Raw genomic sequence first — 16,190 nt, 5'->3', positions numbered from 1 at the left:
AAAGATAAGTTTGATCAACAAGGTGATTTCCAGAGCACTATTAGCCAAAACCTTGACATATCTTATCAGGGTCTATAGTGTGTCATTAACAAATCTGAAGTACGTAAAGGAAACTGAAACAAGTGGAGGAGAAAAGAACAGTATCTGTAAGTCATGTCCATAGAAAACAAAATCCAGCAATGACCTGACACAGAACCTGAGATTCGACTCGATCTACTATCTGCTGTTCACTGACCATCTGAAATGGTCTCACTGGAAAGGTGGCTGTCAAGAAGGCAGCCTCAAGGAAGGGGAATCATGAAAAAAGGCTGAGATGCCAAATTACACAAGAATTAGACTGAAAATCAGTGGCAACAGGTTTTATGAAGTAATGAATCCAAATTTGAAGTTGTTGGCTCAAATCGTCAATATGTATGAAGTAGATCAGGAAATGTGTACAACTGTGAGTGTGACCCATTTATACAACACAGTGGAGGCTCTTTTGTGGTTTGCGACTGCATTTTAGCCAGTGGAGTTGGAGATCTTGTGAAGACTGACAGTATCATGAACATAGAAAAGTACATTCAGATACTGATCTATCTGGAAAGCATCACAAACACATAATGGATCAACATCAGTCATGGACTGGCCTCCCCATAGCCCAGACCTCAGTATTAATAAAGCAGTATGGCGTCATTGCAACAGAGAATGCAACAAAACGCAGCCAACATCCAAAGAAGACCTTTAAATGTCCTTCAAGAAGCCCAGAGAGCTATTCCTGAACACCGGTTCAAGAAATTACAAAAGAAACACAGACTGTGCTGGAGAATAAAGGTGGTCATACCAAATATTAACTTTCAAGGTTTTTAGAATTGTATGTTTCTGCCTATTTCCATTTATTGCACCTATTTCCCATTCTGTACTTAGTAATGTACTTGTCATATATTAAACTTTTTTTAGTCCCAGAACTAAAGGGACATCAGTTTTTGAAAAATGAGCTCTGGTCTCTGTTTTTTTGTTTTTAAAGGGTCTTTGTGGTCTCCAGCTCAGATAAGATGGCATAATAATCTATGGTATGGAATAAATACTATACCGTGGATAAGCATTAAGTCAACAAACCCTATCTCAGTTCATTTAAAAAAAATAACACAAGAGATTTTCCTGAAAAGATTTTTCACGATTGGGAGGTTTTGATGACCACATTTGAACATGCTGTATGACCTGATGCTCCAAAATCAGCAAAAGATTCTTTAACTGCATTCCGTGCAGTGACTGTGAAGACCATAACATGCGATTCAATTTCACATCCATAAAAACAGAAACATTTTCTGTGTTCTGCAGCACAGTGTGATCCTAAACCGATTCTTCTCTCTCATCTCGACAAAAATGTTTCAACTTCAAAACACAAGCACAAAGTAATTGTTATGTTTTATGTCGCTTTATATTTCTTGCCCGAAGGAAAACTTCTGCCTTGACATTTATTTGACAGGTTTAGCCAAACTAAAAGCTGTGCACATAAGATAGAAATGATTACTTTTAGTTTTGCTATCATCAGGCATGATTTGATGCAAGTTCACACTTAGAGCTTGCACCACTCCTTTATCACATGCTTTTTTTGATAACACCTAAGCAATTTTAGTCAAGTAGGTAGCTGAGCTTTGATTATACTACAATATTTCCCCACTGCAAATGACTGCTTTGACTTTTCTAAAACTTATGAATACTTTTTTGAACTTCTGGCTAAAACAGATCACTCTCTTTAAGATGAGAAGGGGATTCAAACTAACTGGTGAATCGTTACCATGTTTTTAATGACCACAGGTTGGAAAATGATTTGGATGAGAATACTGATACACAGAGGGACAATTCCAGGAGTTTGCGGCCTCCATTAGCATGACTATGGAGATCATCAATCTGCTGCTCTTTCTTTCAAAAAATAGATTTGTTTGAGTGCAATTTTTAATTTCTAACCAACTGCATCTAAGATATGTAGCATTATTTGACCATGATGCTTGGCTATTAAGACCAAAGACATATTCAGTATTATTACCTATTTATTAAAACTTCCTAGATTAATAATAATGGGAATATTACTTAAAACATTTTAACACGTTTAAAGGGAACCTACATAGACAAGGAGATAACACGTGACAAACAGAAAAAGACTAATAAACAAGGAGACACGGGTGAATCATAAAGACTAAAACTCACCCAGAGCATCCTGACCAACTGTGTCACAGTCTGGTACATAAATTGCTCTATTGCTGACCGCAAGGCACTGCAGCAGGTGGTGAAAACCGCTCAGTGCATCACAGGGACTCCACCTCCTGCCACTGAGGATGTCCACAAGAATAGATGTCTACGCCGAGCAAACATCATTCTCAGGGACTCCTCTCATCCTGCCAAGATACTCTTCCAGCTCCTCCCCTCCAGAAGGTGCTACAGGACCCTTCAGACTAAAACCAGCAGGTTTAGGAACAGCTTCTGTCCCACAGCTGTCACCCTACTGAACTCAGTCCCCTGCTGAACCTTTTCATCCACACTCACTCAATCGTTCTACACTCCTCCACTTATCCCTCCTAGTGACCACGATCATTGCTGTCATTCATTCTCAATATTCACCATATTCTCACATTGGTTACGGCTATAGATTTTAGGACACTGACATACATAGTCTCTGTTATAATGCGTACGCTGTTCACTATTATAGTCAGTTCAGAGCGTTACGCTTCCACTACTGTAGATATATTCATAGCACTCTGTAGATCTGTTTGCCACACACTGGTACATCTATGTATGTATTTATGTAGCACATCTGTGTATTTGTTCATAGTACATCTGTATTTTTGCCCATCTGTATAGCAATGTAGAGCATCTGTATGCTATACAGGCCATCTGTATATCTGTACATATGTATACAACAGTATACATATGTATACACAGTGTACATTTTGTAGCTCATCTGTATATTTGGTCTCTCTGTACATAATTATTACACCATTAATCCTGCCCTTATCTATATATATCTGTATATTTGTTCTCCACTTAAATTATCTGTATATAATCTGCTCTTATTGCACTTACTGCTCTTGCACTTCTGGTTAGATGCAAACTGTATTTCGTTACCCTGTATTTATACATGTGTAATGACAATAAAGTTGAATCCTAATCCTAAACCCTAACTAATAATAACAATACAGGAACTTAACATAAGAAATCAAAAATACAAAATAAACTTAAAATATATTTTGTATTTTGACACTTTATAGGGTAAAAGTATCAGTATTGGTATTGTATTAGCAATAATGGACCTGTATTTACTTGGTATTGTTTTTATCTGTTTGTTTGTTTTTTCATTTTAAAGCATGACATTATTTTGTAGTTGTAGGAGTAATTTCTTGAACTAAGCAATCATTGTGGTGTACCAGTTTAAGATGAAAAAATATACATAAAATCAGGCCTTTACTCATGTGTTATTACTGCTCCAGCCCAGTATTGACCTAAATTATCAAAAGTGAATACATACTTTACCTCACCGTGCCAGCACCTTCTTTCCTCAGTCTCATTTCGTGAGGATGACAAGAAACAGTGTGGTTCTTGGACAATGACAACTTTGAGAACCTGTTCTTGAAAAATATCAGCGAGCTCATCAAGCGGTACTGTACCAACCTGGAATGTAACTGATTTGCTTTTCCCTTTTATTAATTTGCATGTTCATGGACATCAGCTCGCTTTAATTCTATGCTTTCTGACATAAACGTTTCTTCTGCACTTCCAGGTGTTGATCATCATAGACGTGAAGCCCAAAGATCTCAGTCAGGCATACAGAAGTGTACATCTCCCTGGATAAAATCCATGATGTCAGTGAATGTTAAGTTGCACCAAAACATTTCGAGACAAGTATTAGTTTATTTATCCAAGACATTTAAACGTGTCACCAGTGAATTGAAAAAAATAACGCTGTCTTGCCATCTAGTGGTGACAGTGTGCACAGCCTCACAGTGTATGTGGTCTTCTTATGATGTGATTAAAAATGGCTTCAAGGACAGACATTGTTATTTTGTCTCCTTCTTTTCTTCTCTCAGCTGAAACATTCATCTCATCCATGTCTTTCAGCGTGCACACATCAATAGCCATCACTTCACTCCTTCTGTAGCCAACCAGGATACTCTAGTCCCAAGGGAGAACCTGTCTGAGGATAAGGAAGAGTCTGATCAGCAGGAGGAAAAAGAGGACGAGGAACAAGACGAATAAAGTATCAGGGCAATGAAGCTGTTTCTGAGACCTACCGGGAGTATGTGGATAGTGAGTCAATGTCAAGTTAGTGGAATGTGTGTACATACGTTACCTCAAGGGTAATTTGTATTTGATATGACGGAAACAGTTAAAAAGTGACCATATAGTGGATATAAAAACATATTTTTTCATGTAATTGGTTCTCAAAATATTTGATACTGATATGCAATGCTAGGCATACACCGTATTTGACAATTATTGGATTATATAATAATCCAGAGGTGACTTAGTATCCAGAGGTTAAGGTGATAAATTCCCTGATTCTGGGAACAAATGTCCAATGAGTTCAAAGAGTCCATTAGAACATTCATCTGGGACAGATGTGTGATACTCTTTGGCATCATCGTTGACCATAACCATGACCGGAAGTTGGAAAATTATGATTTTGAAGAAGACACTGATACACACGGAGACAATTCAAAGAGTTTGCAGCCTCCATGAGTATGAGGATGGAGCTCATCTATCTGCTGCTCCTCCTTTATGATCTTTTTACAAGCTAATCATTCAAAAAACAAACAAACAAACAAACAGAAAAATAAATCTAAAATTTGCTTTCGTACAATTGTGAGTTGAAAGATGCATTTGTAGCACCTGGTGATAAGGCTATGTGACATAATTTGACCATGGTGCCTGGTTATTTAAAGGCAGAAAAGATAAATAACAACAGAAATATTATTTAAAACATTTTAAAACTTTTCAGTCTTTCTTTCTTTTTCTTTTTGCACTTAGCAGGTGGTGCTGCAACACACTCAACATCCCTACCCCCATGCCCATGGAAACGTCTGGCTCAGGAAGCTTCTGGATGCCTATCACCAGATAGTTGTTCTCTGCAAAGACATAAAAGACAAGCTGAACCATGGAAATGCAGGCAAACAACTGAGCCAAAAGTCAACATCCCTATCACAGATAATCATTAAGTCAACAAACCCTAACTAATATACATTCACCTGTTACAACAATGATCTCATTGCTCTTGGAGCGGACTCGGAGGGCGCTGAGATCATTCTGAGGGTCAATATCTCTGACTGCACTTCTGGCCAATGCCACAAGTTGTCGAAGTTGCCCTGCATATTGTAGAGTCATGGACTGATCCAAAGTTGATCTGATGGGAACACCTTAACAGAAATTCATTCATTCAGAAATTCATCAGACATTCAGACTGTATTTTTAATATTTTCCTGGATAAATATTCTTTTTGGCAGAGGTTTAGTGCTTCCTATTTGAATAGCTGAGAGCATCAGTCATGCACATGTTTGAGCTGTTACTTGTTTACACACACTGATCAGGCATAACTGAGCAAAAGTGATCAAACAGATTAAATTTACAAACATAAAGTCATCTGTCTGACCATTTTCATCAGTTCATACATGGTGCTTTCAGTTCCCTCCTCCCTGGATATGTCTTCTCTCTCTGTTTCACACTATCCTGTGGGACTCTTGCCCACACACTCTAACTTTGAGGCCCTCTCACTCCCTCTCTTATTCTCTAGTGAATTTTGAATGTCACAGTTACAGATGTATGTGACAGCTCAGGTGGAGCGCAGGATTCATCCAGAGGAGAGCTGCTTTATTATTATTATTATTATTTATTATTCCACGGTGTAAACCTGGACTCTAACACTTGATCTAAGCACACATTTTTTTCTTCTGTATGCCATGTGAGGTTATGTATTTTTTAAAATTACTACTAAATACTGTAATTCAGACATTAATCTGCTCTCATTTTTTTTTAGTAATTTTTTCTCTCAACTGTTGCATTTTCACAGATATTTAAATGTTCTATATTACAGATCTGAGAGAAGGAGAAAAACAAACTACATAAAAATGATTTTTGATGTTGCAGAGCTTTATGACTGCATAATTTGACTAAAAATCTTAAACACTGCAAATCTATTATTTAAAAAAATATATCTCAGTTGCCTAATGCATCTTGTACCGTGGCTTCGCTGTAGTTCTCTGAAAGGGAAACCAAATACATATGAACTGCAATAATAACTGTGTCCATGGGCCAGATTTATTAATGCTCTCCTCTAGAACACAGCTATCTTTTGGCATTAAAAAGCAGCTGTTGGGATTTAATGAAGAGGCACGGTATCGGTTATGGTACTGAAAGCAGTTTAACAGTAAATTTAACATAGTAAAAGCTGACATATTGTTTTGGGGGTTTGTGACAGTTAGAGTGCTCAGTTATTTGAAATGAGAAGGCTAAATGTTATCAGAGAGTGTGTAATTTTAAATGGAAATAGACTGGTACTTACACGGCATTTTTCTACTTTAACTGAGCACTGAAAGTGCTTTGTGGCGGGTGGATGACTCAAAGCTGTGAGCACAGCACTCTGTCCTGTAACACTTCATTCTGTCCTCATGTAGAATGTTTAGAGCTGAGTCCCTTTCTGGTCCTCTGTAGTAATAGTATTTTACTGAAACTGAGCAAAACTGAGCTGCAGCTTTTCAACTGCATTTCTGCACAGAGATCATTACAAAATGAAAACATCTCTTCACACCTTTTTTCAGCAGTGTGTACACAGAGCGATTTGGATCGTTCCTCACACACATGGGGGGGGGCTCACAATCTAATGGCAAACAGTGTTGGTGTAAGAAAGCGTGTTAACCATGCAGTTACACTGTGTTATTTTTGTTAGGCAATAACTTGCTCCCTTGTAATCCTTCATGGAGCCACTAATCTGTGCTGCTCTTGCTAGTTATTTACTGAAATGAACTGTCGATAGCTGTCAGTTGCAAAACTAACACGGTGCCTCTTCGGAAAAACCCAACAGTAACTTTTTAACACCAAAAGAGGGTTTTAAGCTGCCGCAGACCATTATTTTTGTCCTTTACCTTTATTAACTTTCTTCCATTTCAACTAATTATAACATCCATGAATATTTTATTTCCTCTCTGTGAAAAAAAGTGACAGAGCATCATTCTGAGCAGTACTGCTCTGCTTTTTGGTGTTGCTTACCATCTGGATCGACGACTAGCGTTCCAATCACACCTTTAGTGGCTTCAATCCTCTTCATTTGTGCCTCAACTTCCTCACCCTGCTCAACCAAAAACATGATCAGGCGCATGTTTACATAAAAAATGTGGCTTTTCCAGAACTGATAAAACTGTAATCAACCTGATGGTTGAGGGATTTCGTGTCCCATTTAAAGTTAGAAAATGTTAAATAATAATAAATGTTAAATATATTCTAAAAAAAAAAAGGACATTTTTATTAATGTATGTGGCCTATTTACACCCTGCTTCTCAACTGTTAGTGGGATAACAAATTGGAATGATTTATAACAATGTCTTACAAGTATAAGTGGCAGCAGGCATACTCAAGTAATGGGAGTAAAGTCACCCCCATTTGACTTTACTTACTTATCGGAAGTATCATTCATTTTCAGATACTAAGTGTAGCTTGCTAGAATCAAATGACAGAACAAATACTAAGGCTTTCTGTCTTATATAGTTCATAATCCATCGTGATTAGTTTCGTATAATATTACTGAAATGTAGCAAAGAGAAAATAAAATTATAACATAATAAATGAACACAAAATTAAATATAAAGCCAAGACTTCTACTTTGAGTGGTTATTTGATAGTGGTTTGTATCATTTCGGTTTGTAAACCTGTTATAATACTTTTATACCCCTACGGTAGCCGGTAACTACTGGCAGGTTGATGTATTGTTCACCTTGTTTGGGAAACATAAACATTATTAAAGTTATCATTATGTAGTAATGATAACTTTAAGCGCCTTGAGGCTTCTGCTGTTGTGATTTGACGCTATATAAACAAAACTGAATTGAACTGAATTAAAAGTTGTTCATAAAGTCGTACCATTTCGTCGGTGTTCAATTGCCTTCTTGCTCTTTTTTGTGCGTCTCTACGGTCTCTCTGTTGCCAAGAGAAACGGAAGAGACGTCAGGAGCGAGCGGAAGTGTAGCGTAGCCGTCATTGTGTGGAGGTGTGTTGTGTTCTGTTTATCCTGCCTGCGAAAATGCCGGAGTTAGCGGTGGAAAATGTGGTCGTTCACCCCCTTGTGTTGCTCAGCGTGGTGGATCATTTCAACAGGTCAGTGAGATCTGTATTTAAGTTCCGTCTTATTATCAATATTGAACTCCAAAGTGTCCTGAAGTGTGACGCCGCAGCTAGGCTAAGCTAAGGTTAGCCATGCTGAGTCAGAGTGCCGTTAGCTAGTTAGCTTCTGAAAGTGTCAATGTACTGTATGAGCTGTAAATGAATCCGCAAAACAGTGTTATTCATTAGCATTTCTACAAACTAATCCACGTACCCGAACAGTTTGATCTGGTGTCATTAAACATGACGGAGCTGTGCACTGACTCTAGCTTAGCTTACAGGTTAGCTAACGAGTCAGGCTGTATGGGCTCCATTGATTACATTTTTACAGAAATCTGTGACGATAACAGCTTCCTCTGCTCGTTTCTTTTTTAAATTCTTGAATCTACAGGATAGGAAAAGTGGGAAATCAGAAACGAGTGGTCGGTGTCCTCCTGGGGTCATGGCAGAAAAAAGTTCTGGACGTCTCAAATAGTTTTGCAGGTAAAGTACATCCTCAGACATCTTTTCACCTTAAAATACTTAAGCCAAGCATCTACACTGTCAATTTCCACTGTAATATGTTTATATCTTTAGAAAATGTGTGTTCACGGAATGTGTTTTAGTTAGAACAGTCAGAAACGGACACTTTATGACTCCAGTGCCCATGTTAGGTTCTTGATTATCTTATTCCCACATATCTTTTAGCTTTATAGTCTACCAAGTCCAGCAGCATCTCACAGTCTGTGATTTCTGCTTTATTTTCTTTTCTTGCATTTAATACCATTAAACATCTTTGTCAATTGAAGTAAAGAAATCTCTGGTATTCTGTTTCTGACCTTTGCTTTTCATCCTCTTTTTGACACAAGCATGTCCACTAAACATATGGGTGACCAACCTGATTCATTTTCTGCCATGTTAATATAGACAAATGCTGTTTCTAAAGCAGTGATAAAACATTTGTTCAAACACCTATTTTTGTTTTCATTTTAAAGCTTGGAATCATTTTTATGAAGTTGTATGTGCCTGGACATGGCGCAGTGTGTTCATAACAGCCAGTTTTTACCCAGATTGTCCTGACAACACATCATCACTACCTTTAAGGGCTCAGTACTAGTGATGGGATTTCCGGCTCTTTTTAGAGAACCGGCTTTTTCGGCTCGGCTCACTAAAAAGAGCCGGCTCTTCGGGTTGTTTTGTTGCTTTAATTAATTTATTATTAACAATAATATAAAATTATGCACAAAAGGAATTACTAATGTAAAAAAAAGTTTTATTTATATATGTTTATATATAAATATATGTGGTGGCCCCTAGAGACAAAGCACGTACAAACTCCAAAACACACCTACCTAGATCACTTAAATTACACAATTGAAAGCATATATGTATGGTTTGTGTATTTATACACAAGTACTCATATATATTCAAGTAACATAAATAATATAAAATAAAAAAAATAAATAACTTAATTTACCTGTTACTACCACATACCAAATCCGGTCGTTGGTACTTGCTGGCTTGTGTAGCCACTAGGTAACAAAAGCTCAACACTGCGCCTAGCATCCTGGAGCACTTCTGTTGTCTTTTGTACGTGTTAAGGAGTTTGTACGTGCTTTGTCTCTAGGGGCCACCGTAAATATACTTTTATTTATTCACTCCACATGAAATGTAATAAATAAATCATATAATACAAAAACAAACTAGTCACAGTTCAACTTTTAACTATTTAAATTCTCAGCTTTTTCCTTTTAAACAAATTTAAAGTGAAACAACACAAAACACTGCAAACCACAACACAATTAAATATAAATTACAATATGAAAACAAAAAGAACATGCATATTCTCTGTCATATGGGCCTGCATGAATAAACTTTCTGAATCCTTTATCATCCACAACTGAAAATAGTTGTGGATGATTACTATACCTTTCTAATATGACGTTGTTGTCCCTGGCTCCCTTTCTCTGTCTCTCCCTCCCGCTCTGTTCCTGTGCTACTGCCAGTGTAACTACCACCCCTCCCCCTCTTCCCAGTGCAAAGCACAGGGCTCGTGTATGGAGTGAAGCGGGAAAAAAAAGTGCGAGAGAGAGGGTGAGAGAAAAAAACAAAACAAAACCCACGGCTCGCGATAAGGAGCTGGCTCGCGTCGTTCACGTCAAAGATCCGGCTCTAAGAGCCGTTTTGTTCGCGACCGACACATCACTACTCAGTACATTGGTCACATTGGTGACTTCATGTGCTATTGGTAGCGTCAGCACACAGCCGGTGTATAACTTAGCCAGTGCAGTGTTCTTCTGAATAATTGATCAGACAAATCTCCACATCAGCGCTGATATAGGAGGAAGAGAAGTCAAAAGCGAAAATAAATCATTTTTCCACAAAGTCTCATCTTTTCAGACTAATGCAACATCTCCCTTTGTATAAGCTGTGAATCTCTTTTGTAGTGATATAGCATTAAAACAGTGGTCAAAACTGACAGTTACACACTTGTGTCTTCAACTGTGTCTGCAGTGGCACAACACACCAGATTACAAAAATTGAGAGGTGCACAGCTGGCAGAAACAGACTTGCGACAGCAGATGTGACGTCAGTTTGGTGTCAGCTTTGCTATACGGTGGATATAATGGGGTCTTCACACCTACAAATCCCTATATGCTCTTGCTCCCCAGTATTTATCTGACATTCTCCTCCCCTGCGCCATGTCCTTATTCATTTAATTATTATTTTTGTTTGTTCTATTAAGCGATTACAGGACACCAGTGTAAAAATAAGTGATGTACCAGTTTAAGAAGATCTATTAAGTCAGGCTTGTCTCATGTCTCATTACTTACTGCTACAGCACAGAATATGTATTCTGAGCCAGTTTTTAACACACTCTCAAGTTGTTTTTGTTTTTTTTTCCTCCCCAGTGCCATTTGATGAGGATGACAGGGATGACTCAGTTTGGTTCCTGGACCATGACTACTTGGAGAACATGTATGGCATGTTCAAGAAAGTTAATGGTAAAAGCAGTGCGTCTGTCTCTTAAATTAGTGTTTTTAATGTTAGTGTGTCATTCATACATTTGCGTTCACTTTTTCAGCCAGAGAACGAATAGTTGGCTGGTACCACACAGGACCCAAATTACACAAGAATGACATTGCCATCAATGAGCTCATCAAGCGGTACTGTACCAATTCAGTAAGTAACTGATTTGCTTTTTCCTTGTATTAATGTGCATGTTTGTGGACATCAGCTCGCTTTAATTCTAATCATTCTGACATAAACGTTTGTTCTACACTTCCAGGTGTTGGTCATCATAGACGTAAAGCCCAAAGATCTCGGTCTGCCCACAGAAGCATACATCTCTGTGGAGGAAATCCATGATGTAAGTGATCGCTAAGGGGCAACAAAAGTTGGAATAAGTAGTTTGTTTTTCCTCAGATCAGATTAAAAAAATCTTAATTCATATGGATAATTCCTTCTTTCTAGGATGGCACTCCTACGTCCAAGACATTTGAACATGTCACCAGTGAGATTGGAGCTGAGGAAGCAGAAGAAGTGGGAGTGGAGCACCTGCTGAGGTACTGAACAAACATTTGAATTTAAACACATTAATGCTACACTGTTAGTCGAATAGAGATTTCAATAAACAAACAATAAGTGGTATAACAGTACAGAGCATCAACTGTGCATTGCTAGGGCTGCACGATTATGGCAAATTTTATCACAATTATTTTGATTGGTGTTGAGATAAAAATTTATTTTAGTGACAAAAATGTTTTTATTGGACTTTGATATAAGCATAACTCTGCTTTCATGTTCCTGCTGATGTAAAAATCTCTGCATCAACATAACATTCATCCTCGTTCGCCTAAATTGCACCTCTCAGAAGAAGAAAAATAGAAATAAAGAAATTGGACCAAAATTTAACACACAATTAAATTAACCGGGCACTGTGTTCACTTTTACACTGTGCTTCATTTCTTTTAATTAAAACATTTTTGCCGACATATAAAATGTTTATTAAGCTGTCTTAAATGCAGAAAAGGTAAAATATAAAATCCTTTGTAATAGAGCAGAGTGATATGGCCAAAAATATTTATCACGATATATATTTGAAAATTTGCGATAACGATATAACTGACGATATAATTGATGCGAGACAAAATACAACTCCACAACTTTACTAGCGCAAAAAAACCCCATCCATTCATTTTCACTTAAACAAGCAGCTGTTTTTTATGTGCATTAAAGCTATATAAAAATTTAACAGTGCAAATGCAAATTCCTTGCGAAAGTTTAACCAAAAGGCATTTCCAGTAGAAATGGGCTGACATATCCTGAGAATAACCATTTATAATATCCACTGTAGTTAAAAAGAGGTGCCTTGCAACATTAAACTGTGTGCCAAATGGGCACACTGCATCGCAAAAATATATCGCAAAAATGTCAAATACGTATTTTTCGGACCATAAAGTGCACGGGATTATAAGACAAATTAAGCGAAACAAAGCAGTCAGATAAATCAAACTTTATTCAACTCATTCTTCTTGCTTCCTCCAGTTCTGTACAATTGATTCATTAATGCTGTATTCTATCACAGCTGCTCTATTCCCATGTTGTTGCAGTATATTAATGACTAACCTCGTATTGTGGGTGGATTATCTCAGTTGTTCTCCTGAATGAAGTTTGGTAACTTTTATCGAGTGGAAAAGTGTTAGCGTTCATCCTCCAGCTTCACTGTTTATGTTATGCTAACATAGCTGTGTTGCTAGCGATCATGTAGCACATCATTATATACCACATAGCCCAACTTCAGTAACCTTACAAACGTCACTGCTGTTTAGTTTCCTGTCTTCATTTATGTTGGAAGTGATAGGAGAGCTGTACGTTTGAATTTTTTCAGAAATATCTCATGTTTAGGTAACTAGCAAAACTAGCGAGCTAACTTCCGCTAACTTCTAACTCCGTTAAATGTAATAAATTCTGTTTTCATGGATGCCTGGATGTTAAACTTAATAGTTATACCTGGTAAAGCAGCAATGCTGATCGTTTTATTAAAGATGAAAGAATTTAGACAGTTTTTAACTCTCAGTGATGTTGCAGTGTTCGTTTGACTGTGGGAATGAAATTGACGGAGTTTAGGACCCAGATTACTCCCAGAGCACCTTAGTCCGACAAATACGGCAATAACGATGGCCCGCTTGCATGTTCTACAAAAAAAATGTGCTTTGGTGGGTATCTGACGGACAAACACCAAACCAGTTCCACATAAATGAAGTGGCACCATTTTTACAAACCAATTCTGGTTCATCCCTTTCACTCAACGATCCGCTTTCTCCCCTCTCACATTCCGTTACCCATGCTTTTTCGGCCATGTGCATATGAAAACAAAAGCACTGCGCATGCGTGTTTTACCTATATTCTATCGCGATATTTCATTTTCTTATCAATGCCTAACATTGTACCAGTATTACTGTGAATGGTATAATATGGCCCAGCCCTACTTTGTAACTGCATGGATGTGAAGTGACGAAGTTCTCATGAGTTGTGATATACCTCTTCATGTCCCATGCAATATTTAGTTGTTCTTGTCAGAGGGAATAACTTATCTTTTGTCCACTGTGCTGATCAATTTCTTGCAGTCTTTGTTACTCACTGTCTTTAGTGAACATGCACACTGCAGTGTGTGTGTGTGTGTGTGTGTGCTTGTTTGGTGGGTTTTTTTTTGGGGGGGGGGGGGGTTTTGTGGGAACACACAAATGAGAAGAAAATAAAAAAACAAGTTGATTCTTGTTCACATGTGTGAGCCAAATGTGACGCAGCTGCATCCCCTCTACAGAGACATCAAAGATACAACGGTGGGCACGCTATCACAACGCATCACAAACCAGGTTCACGGCCTAAAGGGACTCAACTCTAAGCTGTTGGACATCCGCTCTTACCTAGAGAGGGTGGCTGCAGGCAAACTTCCCATCAACCACCAGATCATCTACCAGCTGCAGGATGTTTTCAACCTGCTGCCTGATGTAAATCTACTGGTAAGTTGTTTATGTTTGAGGTCTGTTTACTTCATGTTTAATCTGGCAGCTTTTTAAATGCAAGAGATTACAAAACACGTATAGCTGTATGTTACTTTGGGAATTTCATGTTTGCACTAAATTAAAGATGTGACTGTTACTTTTTTTTTCTTTTTCATTAAAGCTTTACAAATACTTTAATAATCAATGCAGAAACGTAATAAGGAAAATTGTGTTTAGTTTGATGGTGTTTTTAAACAAAACTCAAAAATGAACTGGCATTTTCAATATCGTGATAAAATACTCATATGCCTTACTAATGTGTGTTTTTAATTGCTGTGATAAACAAAACCTTGGGTGTGAATATGAGCTGTGTGTGTGTGTGTTGGGAGGGGTCTTATCTTAAAAAATATGTGGTCAAATACTGCATCAAATAGCAATATTAAATCTCTTTTATTATACATAATAAACTACTAAGATGTTTGCTGGGATAATATGTAAGTTTTTTTTATTTTACAGGAGTTCACAAAAGCCTTTTACCTAAAGACCAATGACCAGATGTTGGTGGTCTACTTGGCCTCGCTCATACGCTCTGTGGTGGCTCTGCACAACCTGATCAACAACAAGATTTCCAACCGAGATGCAGAAAAGAAGGAAGGACAGGAAAAGGAGGAAGGCAAGAAAGAGAAGAAGGATGACAAAGAGAAAAAAGATGACAAGGAGAAAGAAAAAGAGAAGGAAAAGGAGAAAGCAGACGGTGCCAAGAAAGATGAGAAGAAGAAAAAATAGTGAGCATTCTTCCTCTGCGGTCCTCTCTCAAATCACACCGCCATCTTCTGGATGGTGCTCTACTTTGTGTCCACAGGCACAGCTCTGTATGTGGGTCTCGGGCTAAAAGTAGGACTCTATATGGGGAACGGTGTCATTTGAGATTTGGTCTCATGGTCACAAACGGCACTCTCAAAGACTTGTTATCCTACGGAGATGATGTTGTTTGCTCGTCGGTGTTGGCCAGTGTGAGAACATGCAGCGTCCTGTTTTCATAGTTGCCATAGCCTCGATGTTGCAAACACCCGGTGTTGCTTTTTTTTTTTTCTTTTTTTTTGTATGTTCAAGGAAATGTTTCTGTATCACTCATTAAACTTGGATCATATTATAAGATGATTGTTCTGATTCTGTCTTTACATTTTTACACATTGTTTTTCCTTAATATTTAAAAGCAGACATGTGGTAAAGTCCCTGTTATAATTTTAGAATTGTGACTCCACTTATTATTATGGAAGGGGAAGTTGAGTTGGAGAAAAACAACAAGCAAGTGCTTATGCTGTGTGTGTTTGTGTAAACTGGTAGGGCAGTTTTAACTTGACAAATTGCCAATTGTCAACTGATATAGCTGACTTGTTTTAAAGCGATACTACATAAATACAGCAAAACTAAGCTTTAATTTAAATACTTAAGGCAAGAAAGACAGGGGAATAACAAATGTTTCCCTGTAGAGAAACTGTTATTAATGGAGCATAATGGGAAAAGAAAATACTTTAGATCTTTTAGAAATTGCACACAATTTGTTTTCACATTTGAAGCTCATCAAGCAGATGATGCAAAGCAATGTCCTCAGCAAAGGTTCTGACTAGTCTGAAAGACACAGCTAGCACCTTAATGAGTAATAACCCAGTGAATTGCCTGTTTCAGTATAACTTTTTCACACTTATTCTTTCATACACAAGTTTTGCATTAGTAAAAAATAAACACTTTAATTACAACTTTGATAATCATTTAACATTTCTGATTTTTTAAATTTGAATTAAGCTACAGGAAACATTTCTAGCAACATATTGTCAAATTAAAGGCGGTTTAATTAAT

General features: G+C 37.5%; 2 protein-coding genes across 3 annotated transcripts; one reads left to right on the top strand and one right to left on the bottom strand.

Annotated features, from left to right (window-relative positions):
- Positions 1 to 985: 985 nt before the first annotated feature.
- On the bottom strand, positions 986 to 8,219 carry LOC146515663 (dynein light chain roadblock-type 2-like). 2 transcript variants are annotated; one of them, XM_085165336.1, is made up of 5 exons: positions 8,104 to 8,219; positions 7,237 to 7,315; positions 5,223 to 5,390; positions 5,038 to 5,102; positions 986 to 4,167 (listed from the first exon to the last, which is right to left on the bottom strand). In XM_085165336.1, the coding sequence occupies exons 1-5, from the start codon at positions 8,104 to 8,106 to the stop codon at positions 4,150 to 4,152; spliced, it is 333 nt and encodes a 110-aa protein (XP_085021462.1). In that variant the 5' UTR covers positions 8,107 to 8,219; the 3' UTR covers positions 986 to 4,149. The 2 variants fall into 2 exon arrangements, with proteins under 2 accessions (XP_085021462.1, XP_085021461.1); XM_085165335.1 differs by having other exon boundaries at positions 986 to 4,171; positions 8,104 to 8,214.
- psmd7 (proteasome 26S subunit, non-ATPase 7) lies at positions 8,198 to 15,486 on the top strand. Its single transcript, XM_085165330.1, has 8 exons — positions 8,198 to 8,337; positions 8,735 to 8,826; positions 11,235 to 11,327; positions 11,408 to 11,505; positions 11,612 to 11,692; positions 11,797 to 11,888; positions 14,150 to 14,348; positions 14,847 to 15,486. The coding sequence occupies exons 1-8, from the start codon at positions 8,264 to 8,266 to the stop codon at positions 15,114 to 15,116; spliced, it is 999 nt and encodes a 332-aa protein (XP_085021456.1). The 5' UTR covers positions 8,198 to 8,263; the 3' UTR covers positions 15,117 to 15,486.
- Positions 15,487 to 16,190: the final 704 nt, after the last annotated feature.

The sequence above is a fragment of the Neolamprologus multifasciatus genome, chromosome 7 (genome assembly GCF_963576455.1).
Source record: "Neolamprologus multifasciatus chromosome 7, fNeoMul1.2, whole genome shotgun sequence".
Classification (NCBI taxonomy): Eukaryota; Metazoa; Chordata; class Actinopteri; order Cichliformes; family Cichlidae; genus Neolamprologus; species Neolamprologus multifasciatus.
The sequence above is the reverse complement of the archived record's forward strand: the minus strand, read 5'-3'. Positions and strand labels throughout refer to the sequence as shown.